General features: G+C 46.4%; 1 protein-coding gene across 1 annotated transcript in view; it reads right to left on the bottom strand.

The window, feature by feature from the left end:
* The window catches only part of NT5DC3 (5'-nucleotidase domain containing 3), a 53,239-nt gene that overhangs the window by 18,955 nt on the left and 19,779 nt on the right, over window positions 1-14,505 (bottom strand). Inside the window, exons 3-6 of the mRNA XM_081059458.1 lie at window positions 8,895-8,969; window positions 8,377-8,432; window positions 2,983-3,073; window positions 1,850-1,987 (exon numbers count right to left, since the gene is read on the bottom strand). Of these exons, the coding sequence (XP_080915584.1) occupies window positions 1,850-1,987; window positions 2,983-3,073; window positions 8,377-8,432; window positions 8,895-8,969 (360 nt within the window). The remainder of the gene's footprint in view (window positions 1-1,849; window positions 1,988-2,982; window positions 3,074-8,376; window positions 8,433-8,894; window positions 8,970-14,505) is intronic.

The raw sequence follows: 14,505 nt of genomic DNA, 5'->3' as shown, positions 1-14,505 counted from the left end.
GTTTTTCAAAAGGTCACTTGGAGGAGGTAATTTGGGTAAATAATTCTGAATAAAGCCCCACCTGATAAACTGTAATTATATGCAGTATCATGAACAAATGATTCCAAGTCATCTGGGCAAAGGGCATTATTGTTCTTTTCATCTTTGAAACCTTCCTCTAGACCCCAAAAGCAGGTTCACTAATCTAGAAAAAGGCAGAGACGATGATGGGCTCCTTCTCTCTTCAGTGCTACCAGTGACGCGAGGAACTGCCAATGAGATGGTAACTCAGGCAGAGCTGTGGTCTAGCCTGCAGATACCAAGAGGAGGGGGCAGCAGCTAATCCCTTTGCAGGCCCCAGGATGTGGCAGCCTGATGCCTGGCGGGTGTCAGAGCACAGCGCCACTGGGTGGCACTGGGTAGGTCCTCTACACAGATGGTACTCCTGGAGGCGCATTGAAATTTTCTGGAGCCTGTGGCAGGGGACTGGGCTGCAGGTAAACTGGGCCATAAGCCTTAGAAAATTGGTACATATCTGCCAAGAATGAGCACCTATAGACTGTAAACTCAACCTCAATTGCCTTCTAGCACAGGCTTGTTTCAACTTCACATGGGCAGAAGGCAGTGGTTAAGGGTAAGCCAGAGCCAAATGTCCTGGCTTCAAATCCAGGCTCTGCTAGTTACTAACTGTGTACCCTTGGGTAAGTTACTCAACCACTCTGTGCCTCAATTTACCTAGAAAATGAAGGTGATAATAACAGTATCTAACTCAAAGCATCATTGTGAGGATTTAATTAGTTAATATGCATAAAGCAGCCAAATCAGTGCCTGGAATATAGTAAACTCTGCATATGGGTTCACTGAGACAGTAATACTTATAGTAAAAAGCTGAACTTTCCAATAAGTATCTCCTCATGAGTGCCAAGTGTTACGTAACTACAAGTGAGTCTCAAAGATTCTGAAAGATGAAGTATTAGTGCGCACAAAAAGGAGAAGAGAAACTAAATATTTAAATTCAGTTCAAATAACACCAGACTGAATTGAGAAAATAAAATTCATCTTTTGTCTTCCTAAAATCCACGATTTGGGGCAGTCAAAATTTTTAATTGAAAAAAAGAAATTTAAATTAGTCATAAACATATAATAAAAACATCATAGTATATGAATAGGGATCTTTAAAAAATACAAATATTTAAATAAATATGTAATTTAAATACTTAAAAAATATATATAAACATTTATAACACATGCTTAGAAGAATATATTAAATACATATATCAACATTAAGTACTAAAAAAGGTTCAGTTTAAAGAATGTATATAAACACAGGTGAAAGCGAATATGAATTAAAATACATAAATAAAAAGTTATATAAATGAGGTGTGTGTTATCTGTCTGTCTCCCTCTCTGACTGGATTTTTGCACAGCTTCTGCGGGGCATAGAACTTTTGTGTGCAAGAGAAAAAGGAGCCCCCTCTGGGCAACGTCTGCCCCCTCTGGGTCATCCCCCCCACCACCATCACCACCACATCACAGCCTGAGACACGCATGCCACCTCTTTGTGTGAAGAGTCACCCCTCCCTGCGGGCTGGCTGGGGGTGAGCTGGATACCTGGCCCTGGCCTTTGGTTGGTAAGAATTAGAAATCCAGGTGACAGTATAAGCACACCCTTCCTTTAACAATAAATCTGACTGATTTCCAATTCTCCGTAACGTGACATCTTTCCTACAATTTTCAGGGTTAAACTGCAAATACGAGAGCTCCCAGGCGAAGGACTATTTCAAACACCTCAGCTACAAAGGAAGCCTAAGGAGTCTGTTAACTTCGCTGAAAAGGACGCAGCATCATAATCTCTCACTGGCGACACAACCTTGACGTCTTTGTACAGGTGGACAGGTTCATAGTCGATGTTGTTCTTCAGAAAGTATTCGTTCACACAGGACAGGAGGGTCATCTCCGGCAGGGAGAAGATGTCCATGAACTGCTTCATGGTATTTCCATGGGAACTCTGCAGGCAGGGAGGACACTTTAGAAACGGAGGCCGACAGCTCAGCAGAGCTCACAACTCTACTGGTCAACACCTGGATCCCTCGTCACAAGAAAAGGAAAGTCTAACAATAAAACATGGAAATGTTCACCTCGTTTCTTACCGTTCACGGCACAGCTGACATCTTGCTCTAAGCAGAAGTGGCATATCCAAAGAAATGCCCTGATTTCCCCTCAAAAAGTCTAACCGTCCCCTCCCCCTTCCGCCCCGTCCCCCTTTCCTTTCCACTCGCCCATGTGCTCTGTCCACCACCCAGCTCACACTCTTTCAGCAAACACAGAGAAGAACCAGCAAACAGATCACTGCCCTTGGAATGGCAGAAAAAGGCCCTTAACGCTCTTGAATTTGAGTGTCTCACGACAGCCCATGTGTATGTTTAAACAGAGCCTTTCTGTGCTCGCTTCGGCAGCACATATACTAAAAAGAGCCTTTCTCTGAATGCCTGCAAATTATAATACTCAGTTTACCGGCTGACGGGACATCTCCCATTGCATTTTGACAATGCAAATAAGACAATGGCTCTCATTAGACAAGAAGCAAAAATTCAGAAGAAAGAGAACCACAGAAGTCAGAAAAGCAGAGGTTTCCTTTCAGGCATATGGTAACCTGCTGCCCTCAATCTCAGTGGAGGCAACAGCTGCTGCACTAAGAGCCCCCAGAGACTTAATCCAGAAAGTGGGGACACACCAGGGAGGTGGTGACAAAAAGGAGTAAGTACAACGAAAGTGTAAGGCTTTGTCAGGTAAGGAGGAATGGGCTAGAAAAGGAGAATCATGAACGAACCCAGGAAGCCTCTAACATACTTCTCTCTCTCAAACTGAGGGTCTCTGAACAAATTTTCTTGTCAATTCCTTATGAACAGAGAGTCTAGTAGTTCAGGCTACAAAATCTACCAGGCCATGTTTCGAGAAGGAAAAGGACAGGCTGTTTTGAATAAATAAAGCACTTCTCATTACCTTGCCATAAAAGTCGCTCATCTGCTCCAAAGGCACGTGGGACCCCTCGTACATTTCGATGACTTCTTCATCAGGGACAACACTGAGGCCTCTGGAAGAATGACAGGCAGTGCAGTTAAAGAGCTCGACTGGAGACAGCAATCATTATCAGATCTCTGGCAACTGCTGGGAGTTTCCCACCGAGGTGTAAGACGCTGTTCTCACAAAAAGGCAAGATGAGCCACCAGTGATTGCTGCAAATAACAGGCGAGATGCTACTACTATTACTACTAGTGGCATTCTGTTGGTAACAAGACAAAAATAACAGCTATTATTACAGGGCTCCTACTATATGCCAGATAGGAACTCCACACAGTCATTCGCTTAATTCTCAGCAAGCCTAGGAGGGAGGCACTATTATTCCTCCCATTTTCCAGCAGAAGCAACCAAGGTCAGGCACCTGCCCAAGGTCACCAAAGTAGAAAGTGGCAGGTCAGGATTGGATCCCAGGCTTTGTGGCTCTTTGTCACACTTCCTCCCTTAACAAGGTGCAAGGTAGATGACTTATTCGGGGGTGGGTGTTTTTGTTTTGTTTTGTTTTGAATGCTTGTATTACATTAGGGAGAGAAAGGCCAATTCTGTCTCCACCATCCTCACGCCCTCTGAGACTTTACCCTAAGAAGGTCAGTGCTGAGATGAAAAAAGTCATACATAAGGCTCAGGTGGACTAAACGCCATGACACTAGGCAGGAAGCCTGGGCCCCACCTCTGACTGTGGTGACCCAAAAACTATGTGACACTGAAGGCCAGTGTCCTCATCTGTAAAAAGCCAAGATAACACTTGCCTGCCTCCAGGAGCTGCAGGATAATCTGCAGATGAATTGAGCTCCTCCACAGAGGGAAACATAAATTCTGGAGTCAGAGTGGCTAGATTTTACCCCTGCCTCTGCCACCAGCACTGTGAACAGATTCTGTCACCTGGGACTCAATGGTCTCATATTTCTACACCTGGAATTGCCCACTCTAGAATGTTACGAAGGGAAATGTCTGCTCCGCTAGAAGAGACGGTGCTTGAGAAACAGACTCCATGATGAGGAAACCACAGAATGAGTTATGGAAACTCCACGCCGTGCTACAGCGGGAGTATAATTCAGTAAGAATTTTAGTTACTAATACAAATAGGTCGCTTAGCATACAAAATCACTTGGCCAATATTAAAATACACATACTGTAAAATATAACTTATGTTTGATATGTCACTTCAATGAAAATATAATTTCAGCCTCTTTCTTCCATTCTCTACCCTCATATTACTTTTTAAAATATATTGAGTGGATTCATTAGTATTTTGCCTCCGATCTTGATTAACTTTGAAAACAAAAGAGGTACTATATTTCCATTTATCTTTGCTCCAGAAATCAGATAAAACACTGACCCTGAGCCAGATCATTCTAGACAGTGACCTTGGGAAACAGTTCTGGCTAAAGCAGCAGCAGTCAGGCGTGCACACCCCTAAAACTCTAACACTTAGAAAGAAAATGGAAAAAGTCAAAGAGGTCTTCTGGGTGACATTTCTCTGTGTCTCCACGAGGCCCAGCAGCCTTTCAGAAGTCACTGCTACCTCTAACCAGTCACAGGCACCTGGACAGACAAGCTGCGTCCTTAAGGCCCAAGTAACCAAACGTCCACTCCAAAGAAGCGGAGAAATCAGTCTGCTACAGTCAGCTGAATTCCATGGGAGGCACCTCCCACAGACGGAGCACCGTGCAGAATGGCTGTTGACAGGCTCAGGCCAGCTATTGCTGCACTTGAATGAAGCCTAAACCAGCACTGAGATCAAAATGAAAACTACTTTACACGGCCCTGTATAGTTATGAGAAATATGAAGGTTAGGGGCACAGATCTGAACGAGTCTGCCCGGGGTTCAAATCCCAGCTCCCTAGTGACTAGAGGGTACTGCCTGGACAAGGAATCTGACTTCTTTGGGTCTCAGTGTCATGTTTAGAATGGAAACAGTAATAGCATCTACCTCCTGGTGTTACTGAGAAGATGAAATGAGTTACTGTATACAGAACAGTAACTGGGATATGGTAAGCGCTATCAGAGTTCTGCTGGTGGGGTGTGATGGGAACAATCACCCTAGTTTTTCTCAAGGTTCCAATTAAGAAACAAAAATGTGGGTACACAATGGGACTGCAGTGGAGAGGCAGTATGCCACCTCCTCTGCGCAGCAGCACCCACTCCCGCGGCACACAGCATAAAATTCAACCTGATAGAGGAATGGCAAGTCCCAGGCAGCGGGTCTCAGAAACAAGTGAGGCTGAGATAGAAACAGTCTTCCCAGCCATTCACTTATTCATTACCCTTTTGAGTGGAAAGGGAAGAGAAGTGACATTTACGCATGCCTATAATGTCACTGTTCCAAGTATGCAACACAAGCTGCCCTCAAGGTGGGCACTAGAATCAATCCCATTTTACAGAGGAGCAAAGGGAGGCTTTGAATGGTCAGGAGGTTGCTCAAGGCCTCATGCATGTAAGCAGTGGGGCCGGTGTTCACACTCAGGAAGTGTGACTCCAGAGCCCACACACGTACCCCTGCTACCTCAGCGCACCACACCCCATTCTCAGCGACCTTCCCAGGACTGAAAGCTGAACTCCATCCCTTCTAAATGCCCCAGCTGGCTCCTCCTGCCTAGCTCTGTCTATACACCTTAACACAATTCTCCTGTGAATTTATCTACAGGAGAGAGCAGACGATTAGAGGATCATGTGACTGTAGAAGAGGCTGAAGGGGGAGGAGAGGCCTCAGCATAAGTCAGCCCTGAAGGAGGGATGAATGAGATTTTGGGAAGCAGAGAGGAACGGAACCAACATGCTGGCAGAACGCCAGCATGAACAGATATTGAGCAGTGAGAGAGGAGAACTCACAGGAAAGGAATACATGTGCTGTTTGCACCTGCCCGACACCCACTCCCTCGGAGGTGGGTGGAAACTGCTGGAAAAGAAACTCCCCTTCCCAGGTCGACCTGGAGCTGGAGAGATGGAAACCTGGTATTACCACGGTCACCACAGGGAGGGGCCTGCCTGAGAGGGGGCTAACCCAGAAAGCAACAGAGCCAAGAGATGAAAAGAGTTCTGACAACAGCAATGTGGCTCCTGGAGCCAGCGGAACCTGCAACTGGCCTATCCTGGGAATGCACAGTTAGTGAGCCAATACTGTGGTTTTAAGCCAGTTCCAGTTGCAACCAAGAGTCTTAACCAATCCAGGAAGTGCAGAAGCTGTGGATGGAAGAAGAGGAAGCTAAAAGTTTAGAGAAAGGTGACAAAAGCTGAGGTTTGGGCTCTGTTCTCTAGACAGTGGGCAGCCACCCAGGATTTCAGAAGAGAGGAGGGGGTGGCTGAGGCCAGTGCTTTAGGTAAATCAGTAGAGCAACAAAGTCCAGGACAGACTACGCTGCAGAAAACTGTAAAAGCCCAGGAGAGAAGGGAGAAGTGTCTGAGTCAGGGAGCTGCCAGCAGGAACACAGAGGGAAGGATGGAATTGCAAGTCCATGAGGGACTTCCAGTGAACACTGAAGACATTCAGAAAGACCATATCGCACGAAGGCCAAAAGCACAGACTCTGGAGCCAGGCTGCTTGGGTCTGAATTCTACTTCTGTACGGCCTTGGGCAAGTTGCTTAACATCTCTGGGACTAATAAGTACCACTTCATTAGATACTTGTAAGGTTATTTTGAGGAGCCAAAGAGTTAACACAGATATGGCAGTGTCTGTCCCACAGCAAGACTCAATATTTATTCATTGCTATTTGTTAGTACTAATATTATTGTTATTCTCATCACCACCACCACCTCTCCTTTCTCCTGAAACACATTAAAATGACAATAAGAGTCAAGTATAAATCGCTCAAAAGGTCAAAGGAAATGAGGACAAAGACATCGGTAGAATAAGACATTTCAACATCAGTAGACAAGACAAATCATAGATGAAAAGGAGACACTTAGCAACATTGAGAACAGGGGCCTGCAATAGGAGACCAAAGAGAACAACTGATTAACCACCACAGATCCCCAGAAAGGCTCAGCCCTTGGAGGCACCAGGAAGCTACTCGAGGATGTGCTCCAGCAAAATGAGAAAGTAAAACTAGAAAGGGGAAAACACAAGTCCAAGGATGAGCAATCAGTGGAGACCAGAGGAGGCAGCTCTCCATTTTTTAAAAATGTGAATAATAGTGTTCAAAGTGTTTGAATTGTTGATAAATAAATACATGCTTGGTATTTGTGATGGAAAATTTAGAAAACTAGGGACACGTACACAGAAAATGAAGCAAATAAAAAGTGAGGTTATTATTAAATCTAAGAAAAACCTAACACTACCAGGAAGAAACAATCCCAGTGCACAACTTGGCTTAAGACCTGCAGAGTCATAATGCAAACAATGATGGTGAAATAACCAGATAACAAGGTTAGGAGAATGAGGACAGAGAAGGGGGCGCGTGAGCGAAAGCGCCAAATCCTTATCTGTCATAGCAGGGATGATGACCAGAATTAATACATTAGGAAACAGAAGTATCGGTATGAGCACACTTATTAGAAATAGGGAAAAAAAGGTTTTTTTAATCCAAAAAGAGTTTTTAAAGGGGTTGGGTGGGGGAAGGGAAGACAGAGGACTGCTGTTGTCTGCTATGACATTGTTAGTACTATTTGACTGTAACTGTGTCTGTGTTTCACTTGGATAAAAATATTCATTTTAACAAAGAACTTGTGAGAGAAGAAACTAAGATATGCACACCTCTTTTTTTTAAAATACAATATATGAATCTAAATATAAACCACACTCCTAAATCCCACCCCTGAATTTGAGAATTTTAGAAAAGATAAAACCCGTCATTTTCAAAGTTCCAAAGATTTCTGACTGAGCTACATGCTTCTACTAATTCTAATAAACAAGGAATAAAAACGTCTTACTATCCAAACTACTCAACTACCGTGGGGGTAATGAGAACCCACTCTCTCACCCTGACATCCCTCCCCAAGCAGACCTCCTCTTCAGGATACTAGCTCAGCTGGCCAGCAGCACCTCTGGGAGGAAAGCCAGTCCACCCTCTCAGCCTCCGGAGAGCCCCGCAGGTATCTTAGCACATGTCCACCATCCTCTTAGTTGCCCTGGGCTGCAGTCACTCATTTCCTTGGGTGACTTCCTACCTTCACCCCAAGCTCCTTGAGAACACCCTTCTGTGCCAAACTATTAGCATCTAGCATGGTAGTAGGCCCCAATGAATGTCTCTAATGAAGGATGAGGGAGGGAATGATTCACAAAGACACACACTGCAGCTCTCCTCATCACTGGACAGTCAGAGACCCAAAGCCACTTGGTTACTTCGGGTGAATTAAATTTGCCTCCTTGTACTCTTACCTGTAGACAGTTCCCAGCTGGATGTAATGAAATGCATCAATCTTCATCAATACTGCCTTCAAAAACAAAAACATAGGGACAGGTAAATAATACACAACAATTCACATATGTAATGAGGATTCTGGTGTCATTATAAATCATAGCAACATTAAGTTGTCATAACACGGAAGCACACTGTATGTTTCTGAAAGGTTTGGTTGCTGATTAAAGCACTGTGCTACTCATTAATAAGGAAATGGCCTATCTGCAAAAAAAAAATCTGACAACTGGCCCCTCCTCAAAACATCAAAAAGAACTACCAGAAATAAACAGTATCTCCCAAATTACTAAATGCATTCATTTCTAATACTGTGTATTAGAAAAGGACTTAATCCAAAGATGTTTTGAATAATTCAGTTCTGCATCCCCAAAGAATATAATTTAAAATTAATTTATGTGTTCAGCAAAGAAAAACACCAAGAGTACATTTTATTCCCAAACACCGTTAAACTGTAGAAAAACACGAGAATTAAACCTACCCGCTGCACATCATAATGAAGTCCACGAATTGCAAAATTTGGGTTGTAGTCATAATTCCTGATTTCCACAGGATACTAAAAAGGAAGAGACGAATCAGTCTTAGCGAACACTATACTGAGTTCAAGGTGGTGTCTAGATTTGGTCCTTGTCAAAGGCTGAGGTGGCTACTGCACTTTGGTGGGAAGGTGCGGTGACATGGGACAGACCACCGCACGTCCCTCTGCTTCCGGACCGAGAGGCCTCTGGCGCCAGAGCCCTCCCTCCTGCCCCACTCTGTTTATCTGCCCGGCACATGTTCCCCCAATTTCTCCTGTCTTAACTGCCTCTTCCCCTCCCGTCCCTCTGCCCCTGGACTCCCAGATCCCTGAGACCCCAGAAACGTTTCTGCTTCTACGTCCTTTTACACACTGTCAACCATCCATTCAGCTCATCTGTGAGCACCTCCATGTCACAGCTCCCCAAATGGCCCCATTACTAGGTTTCATAAAGACACCTAAGCTGAAACTTTCTCAAAAGGGTCCCTCCATATAGCTTTCATCACGTTCCTCGTCTGGGCAGCTGTCCGCTGCTCACCCTCCATGGGCTGGAGGGACCCCACAGCTGTCGGTGCAGCTCCCTCCCACTCAGGCCTGGAGAGGCCCTTTCGCAGCACGTGTTTCCCCGTTATTGCTCCAGCTCTGACTCAGAACATGTCCCACTTCTGAAGGCAGCTCGGCTCCCCTGGCATTTCCTGGTTACTACACCATTCCTCAAACGCTGTAAAGATCCCAGCTCCCTGCTTCTCCACTGCACCAGGCATCTGACTCCTTGCTGCCCTCTCCGGATCTCAGAAGTAGAACACCAGCTACCCCACAGGCAGCACCAATGCCCCGAGCACCCCAGGCCCTGCCGTTCCCATTTCATACATGGGACATCAGAGGCACTGGATGGAACAACCTGAGCTGGACCATGCTGGGGCGCAGTGGGCAGGGAGTCAGGCTTGGCCCTCTGCCCTTGCTCTCCCCCACACCCTCCACCCTCAGAGCACAGCCCTGCAGGACAGAATATCTAGTCCTGACTCTAGGGCAGGCGTGTCAAAACGTTTTTCAACGTTTTTTACCAAGGCCATATGCGGTAAAATACACAAACAGCCGGGCCACTCACTCGAGGTGAAGTACGTATTGCCTCACCTAGTTTATTTAAGTAAACTAAATATATTTTTGGAATTTGCTGCGGGCCAATTAACAATGGATTGCGGGCCGCAGTTCTGACACCCCTGCTCTAGGGAGACTGTGTCACCAGGATCTTCCAATCATGATGCAGACTGCTTAAGAAAAAACCTAGGCAACAGTCAGGAAGCACAAGAAACCTCTCTGCATGGCTGCACTGCTAATGTTTCGTGGCCAGGGTCACACTGGCATGAGACATTGCCCAGTACCACCAGGCTGAACCACATGCGGCAGGTTTTCAATTCAAGCTGCACAAAGTGCCGACTCAAATGTAACATTTGGGCTCATTTACCTGACACCTGCCACGCATCCCAAGAAATCACTACACAGTATTTCCGCCACGCGTGCCCAAGAATTCTGAACACTGGGCAATGTTCTGCATTTTTACTAACATACTTCTTACACACACACACTCCCAGAACCCAACACGGGGCACCACAGTCCTGCTTACGGAGGTGAGGCCAGGGGACACCGCCCCTCTGGAGCCTCCTTTAGACTCGGGAGTGACGAGTCAGGGAGGGAGCTATTAACAAGTTACTGAGAGAGGGGCTTTTACTGAGCACTGGCCATGTGCCACACTGTCCTAGCCACTTTCTGTGACTTCATTTTATTTACTCCTCACTCCCCAAGCATGAAGGAGGCAGGGCACCATATGTCTGGTTTACTGTTGAATAACCTGAGAAGGAGAGTCAAGGAGCCTGCCCAGGCGCACAGAGATAAATAGACGTTCGCGTACTGGCCGAACCCAGGTCCGCATCACGTCCACGTCCCCAGCTACTAACCTTGACATTACAACACTGCCGGCGAGCGCCTGAGGTTCAGATGCCTATAAATAGACCCGTTTCTCAGAGGTCCCAGTACGGTATTTAAAGTAGCCTAAATTATGAGTCTAGTTAGAGCCAGAGTAGAAGCAGCACCCTGCAATCAATTCTGAACCAACCTGAGCCACCGTACTAGCTGCTCACGGCCTGCCATGACAGCCGGTACTGCCGCTGAGAGGACTCAGTGAGTTCGCTGAGGACTCACCGTTTCCAGCTAGTTTAGCTGAGGCAGCACGTGAATGAGACAGCGAGCGCACAGATACTCTGTACATGGACTGCTGGAAAGTCTGGGCCTCCTTCCTTGAACAGGGCTTCCCTGGGCTCCCCAGTAGGACACGAATGTCCTAGTGAGACACGGCCCCACACCCACTCATGTTCCCCTGCCTGTGCTCTCGCTGTGTATTCTTAGAGAGCCACTCCTGCTAGATACACAGTGGTTTTCCAATGGTCCAGAGACCACAGCAGACGACCTGGAGAACTGACAGAAGCAGCTGAAAGAGCCCCTGTGGGACAATGTCGTCCTGATGAACACAGGCCCCCCAAATCCTAATCCTACTATGTGCTACCTGTGTGACCTTAGGCAAGGTCACCTGCCATTCTGAACCCCCGTTTTCTCATCACCAAGGTCAGAATAACAAGAGTCCTCCCCTATGTGAAAGCAGAGAAGATCAAGCCAAAAGATGCGTGCGGGCTGTGAGGGCAGTTTCCGGCACAGAGCGAGTGCTCAAGAAAACTGAGTTGCTTTGCTGAGCTGGGAATCGAGAGGCCTGGGCTCTTAGGCTGACGTTACTAGCCTCTGCTACTCTACTCTCCTGGAGGACTTCAGGCGAGTCACTTAACCTCTCCAGGCCTCCTTGATATGGAAAATGAAATGGTTGGATTGGGGTGATTTCTATGCTCCACTCCTGTCCCTAAACTGATTCCCCATACAAGCAGCCAAAGTCCAAAATGTCCTCATGATGGGCCCCTTTCCAACACACAACACACACACACACACACACACGCGCGCGCGCGCGCGCAACATCTCTAGGAATAACCAGCAAAAGTAATATCCGGTTGAGAAAGCCACAGCTGCTCACATCAGCCAGGTCTCCAATGGCCTATGACTAGATTTTCTGGACTCTTCACAGTTTAGAAACTTTCCACCTGCCTGAGAAACATGACTCACCCAATGTGTCATGAAGATTACAGGCATCCCTAAAAGCAGAAAGAAACATAAACAATAAAAGACTTTTACTTGGGATTTTTATTAAAAATTTTCTTTTTTGGACCCAGTCTGGTTTCCTTCAGTACCTGGATTTGCTCCAATTCCAGGAGACTCTGGGCAGGCTAGTGTGTGGGGGCAAATAAAGATGGAGGTTTCCCCCTGATAATGCTACAGAAATGTCCCTTACAGCTTCAAGGAAAGTTAAGACTGAAACACTGCAGAGAATCCATGTGTTAGTTCCCCATGTAATTCCCCCAGTTCTGCAGTTTGGCCATGAGCCCCTTTCCTTGCTAATTACAGAGCTCTGGCCACAGCTATGGAGCTCGGCATTACAACACTGCCTGTGAGCGCCTGAGGTTCAGATGCCTATAAATAGACCTGTTTTTCAGAGGTCCCAGTATAGTATTTAAAGTAGCCTAAATTATGAGTCTAGTTAGAGACAGGGTAGAAGAACATAAAAACAAAGCTCTCCAAATCCACACAAAATATGAAGCAAAGGCAAAATGACCTGCATCAGAGTGGCGGTTCCACGCCGAGCACAACACTGTCACTTAACTGGAATTCAACAAAGAAATCAAATATTTGTCGAGCACATACTTTGTGCATTAGGAATATGGCCATGAACGAAACTGACACAGTCTCTGCCACCCAGAAGTTTCCATTCTACTGAGGAGAGGCAGACCATAAGCAAATAAACACACAATGCAGTGATAAGTACTACAAAGAAAATTTAGTGTAAGGGTTCCGAGACCTCAAACAAGAAAAATGAGGAGCAAGGACTCGGGCAAGAAAATGTGTTCCAAAACAGAGGAAACGGCAAGTGCAACGTGCAAAGGCCCAAAGGTAGGAACGTGTCTGGCAGTTCAAGGAGGAGCAAGTAGGCTGGTGTGGCTGGAGCAGAGTGAGAGCAGGTGGGAAGGGAGCTCGGGAGGAAGCTGGGGCCGGGGAGCGTGGGATGCCTTCCGGCATTCTGAGTGTGATGGGGGGCTCCAGAAACACTGAGCCCACGGGTGAAGTGATTAACATTTAAAGGTTCCCTCTTGCTCCCAAATAGAGCAGACTAAGGGGGAACAGCGGAAGCAGGGAGATCAGTCAGGAGGCTAGGGCACTGTCAGATGGGAGGTGATGGTGGCTTACACCGGGGTGATGGCCGTGGGGGAGGTGAGGAGTGGATGGGGTCAGGACACCTTTGGAGTGAGTGAAAAGAGAGTTCACAGCTGCAGAGTGACTTCCACCCATATAGTACAGCATGGGGAGGCGGAAGAGAGTAACTGTACAGTGGAGAGACCTCTGCCACACGATCAAGGCCAACATGACCAGTGATAAATCATGTTGACGAAATGGAGCCTGGGAAAGACGTGAGGACCACGGCACTTGACCGCTGTGGTCCTCCTCCTTCAAACTCTGTGCGGACAGAGCCAGGAGTACAGTTTCCAGGCTCTCGGCCTCACATGGAAAGGTGCTGGCTCAGGTAGTAAATAGCCATCAACTGTGATTGGATGGCCATCAGCTGTGGCTAGTTGGCCGTCAGCTGTAACCGGTGAGCCATTGGCCACTAATATTACTGCCATGGCTTTAATAGCAGAAAAAAAATGGGAGCTAGCAAGAAGATGGTGGCTAAGCTAGCAAGCGTGGATTGCAGTTAGCATGGCGGACTGTAGCTAGCGAGGGGAGTCGGTCAGTTGGCAGAAAAGCGGACAGCAGGTCGCACGTCGTGTGAATCCAGCCTCCAGCAAGCCTATAGTGGTATGATTCCCCTACCTATGGCTCCGTGGGTGTTCCTTTTTGGCCTCACCATATCCTGCGTTCTTATGTGCGGAGTGGGACCAGAGACCCCACAGGCCGCCCCACACGACAAACGCATAACCCCAGTCTAACCATGAGAAAACCGTCAGACAAATCCCAAGAGATGAGCATCCTAAAAAATACCCAACTAGTATTCTTCAAAACTGTCAAGGTCATCAAAAAAAAGGCAAGTCTGAGAAACTGTCAAAGCCAAGAGGAGCCTAAGGAGACATGACAACTAAATGCAATGGAGAGTCCTGCATGGGATTCCTGGATCAGGAAAAGGACATTAGACAAAAACTAAGGAAATCTGAATCAAGTATAGACTTTAGTTAATAATTAATACTGGGTCTTACATTATGATAAATGTACCACAGTAATGTAACATGTCAACATTAGGGGAAACCAGGCAGGGTACATAGACAGGAGCTCTCTGTATTACCTTTGCAACTTTTCTGTAAACCTAAAACTCTTCTAAAATTAAAAGTTTGTTTATAAAGAGAAAGAGAAAGGACCCACAGAATTTGCAGAGAGACCAGACGTGGAATACAAGAAAATGTGGGGGTCACAGCTAATGTTAAGTTTGGAC

The sequence above is a fragment of the Rhinolophus hipposideros genome (genome assembly GCF_964194185.1).
Source record: "Rhinolophus hipposideros genome assembly, chromosome: 9".
NCBI classification, from domain to species: Eukaryota; Metazoa; Chordata; class Mammalia; order Chiroptera; family Rhinolophidae; genus Rhinolophus; species Rhinolophus hipposideros.
Note: the sequence above shows the minus strand (reverse complement) of the source record. Positions and strands in the feature narration are given on the sequence as shown.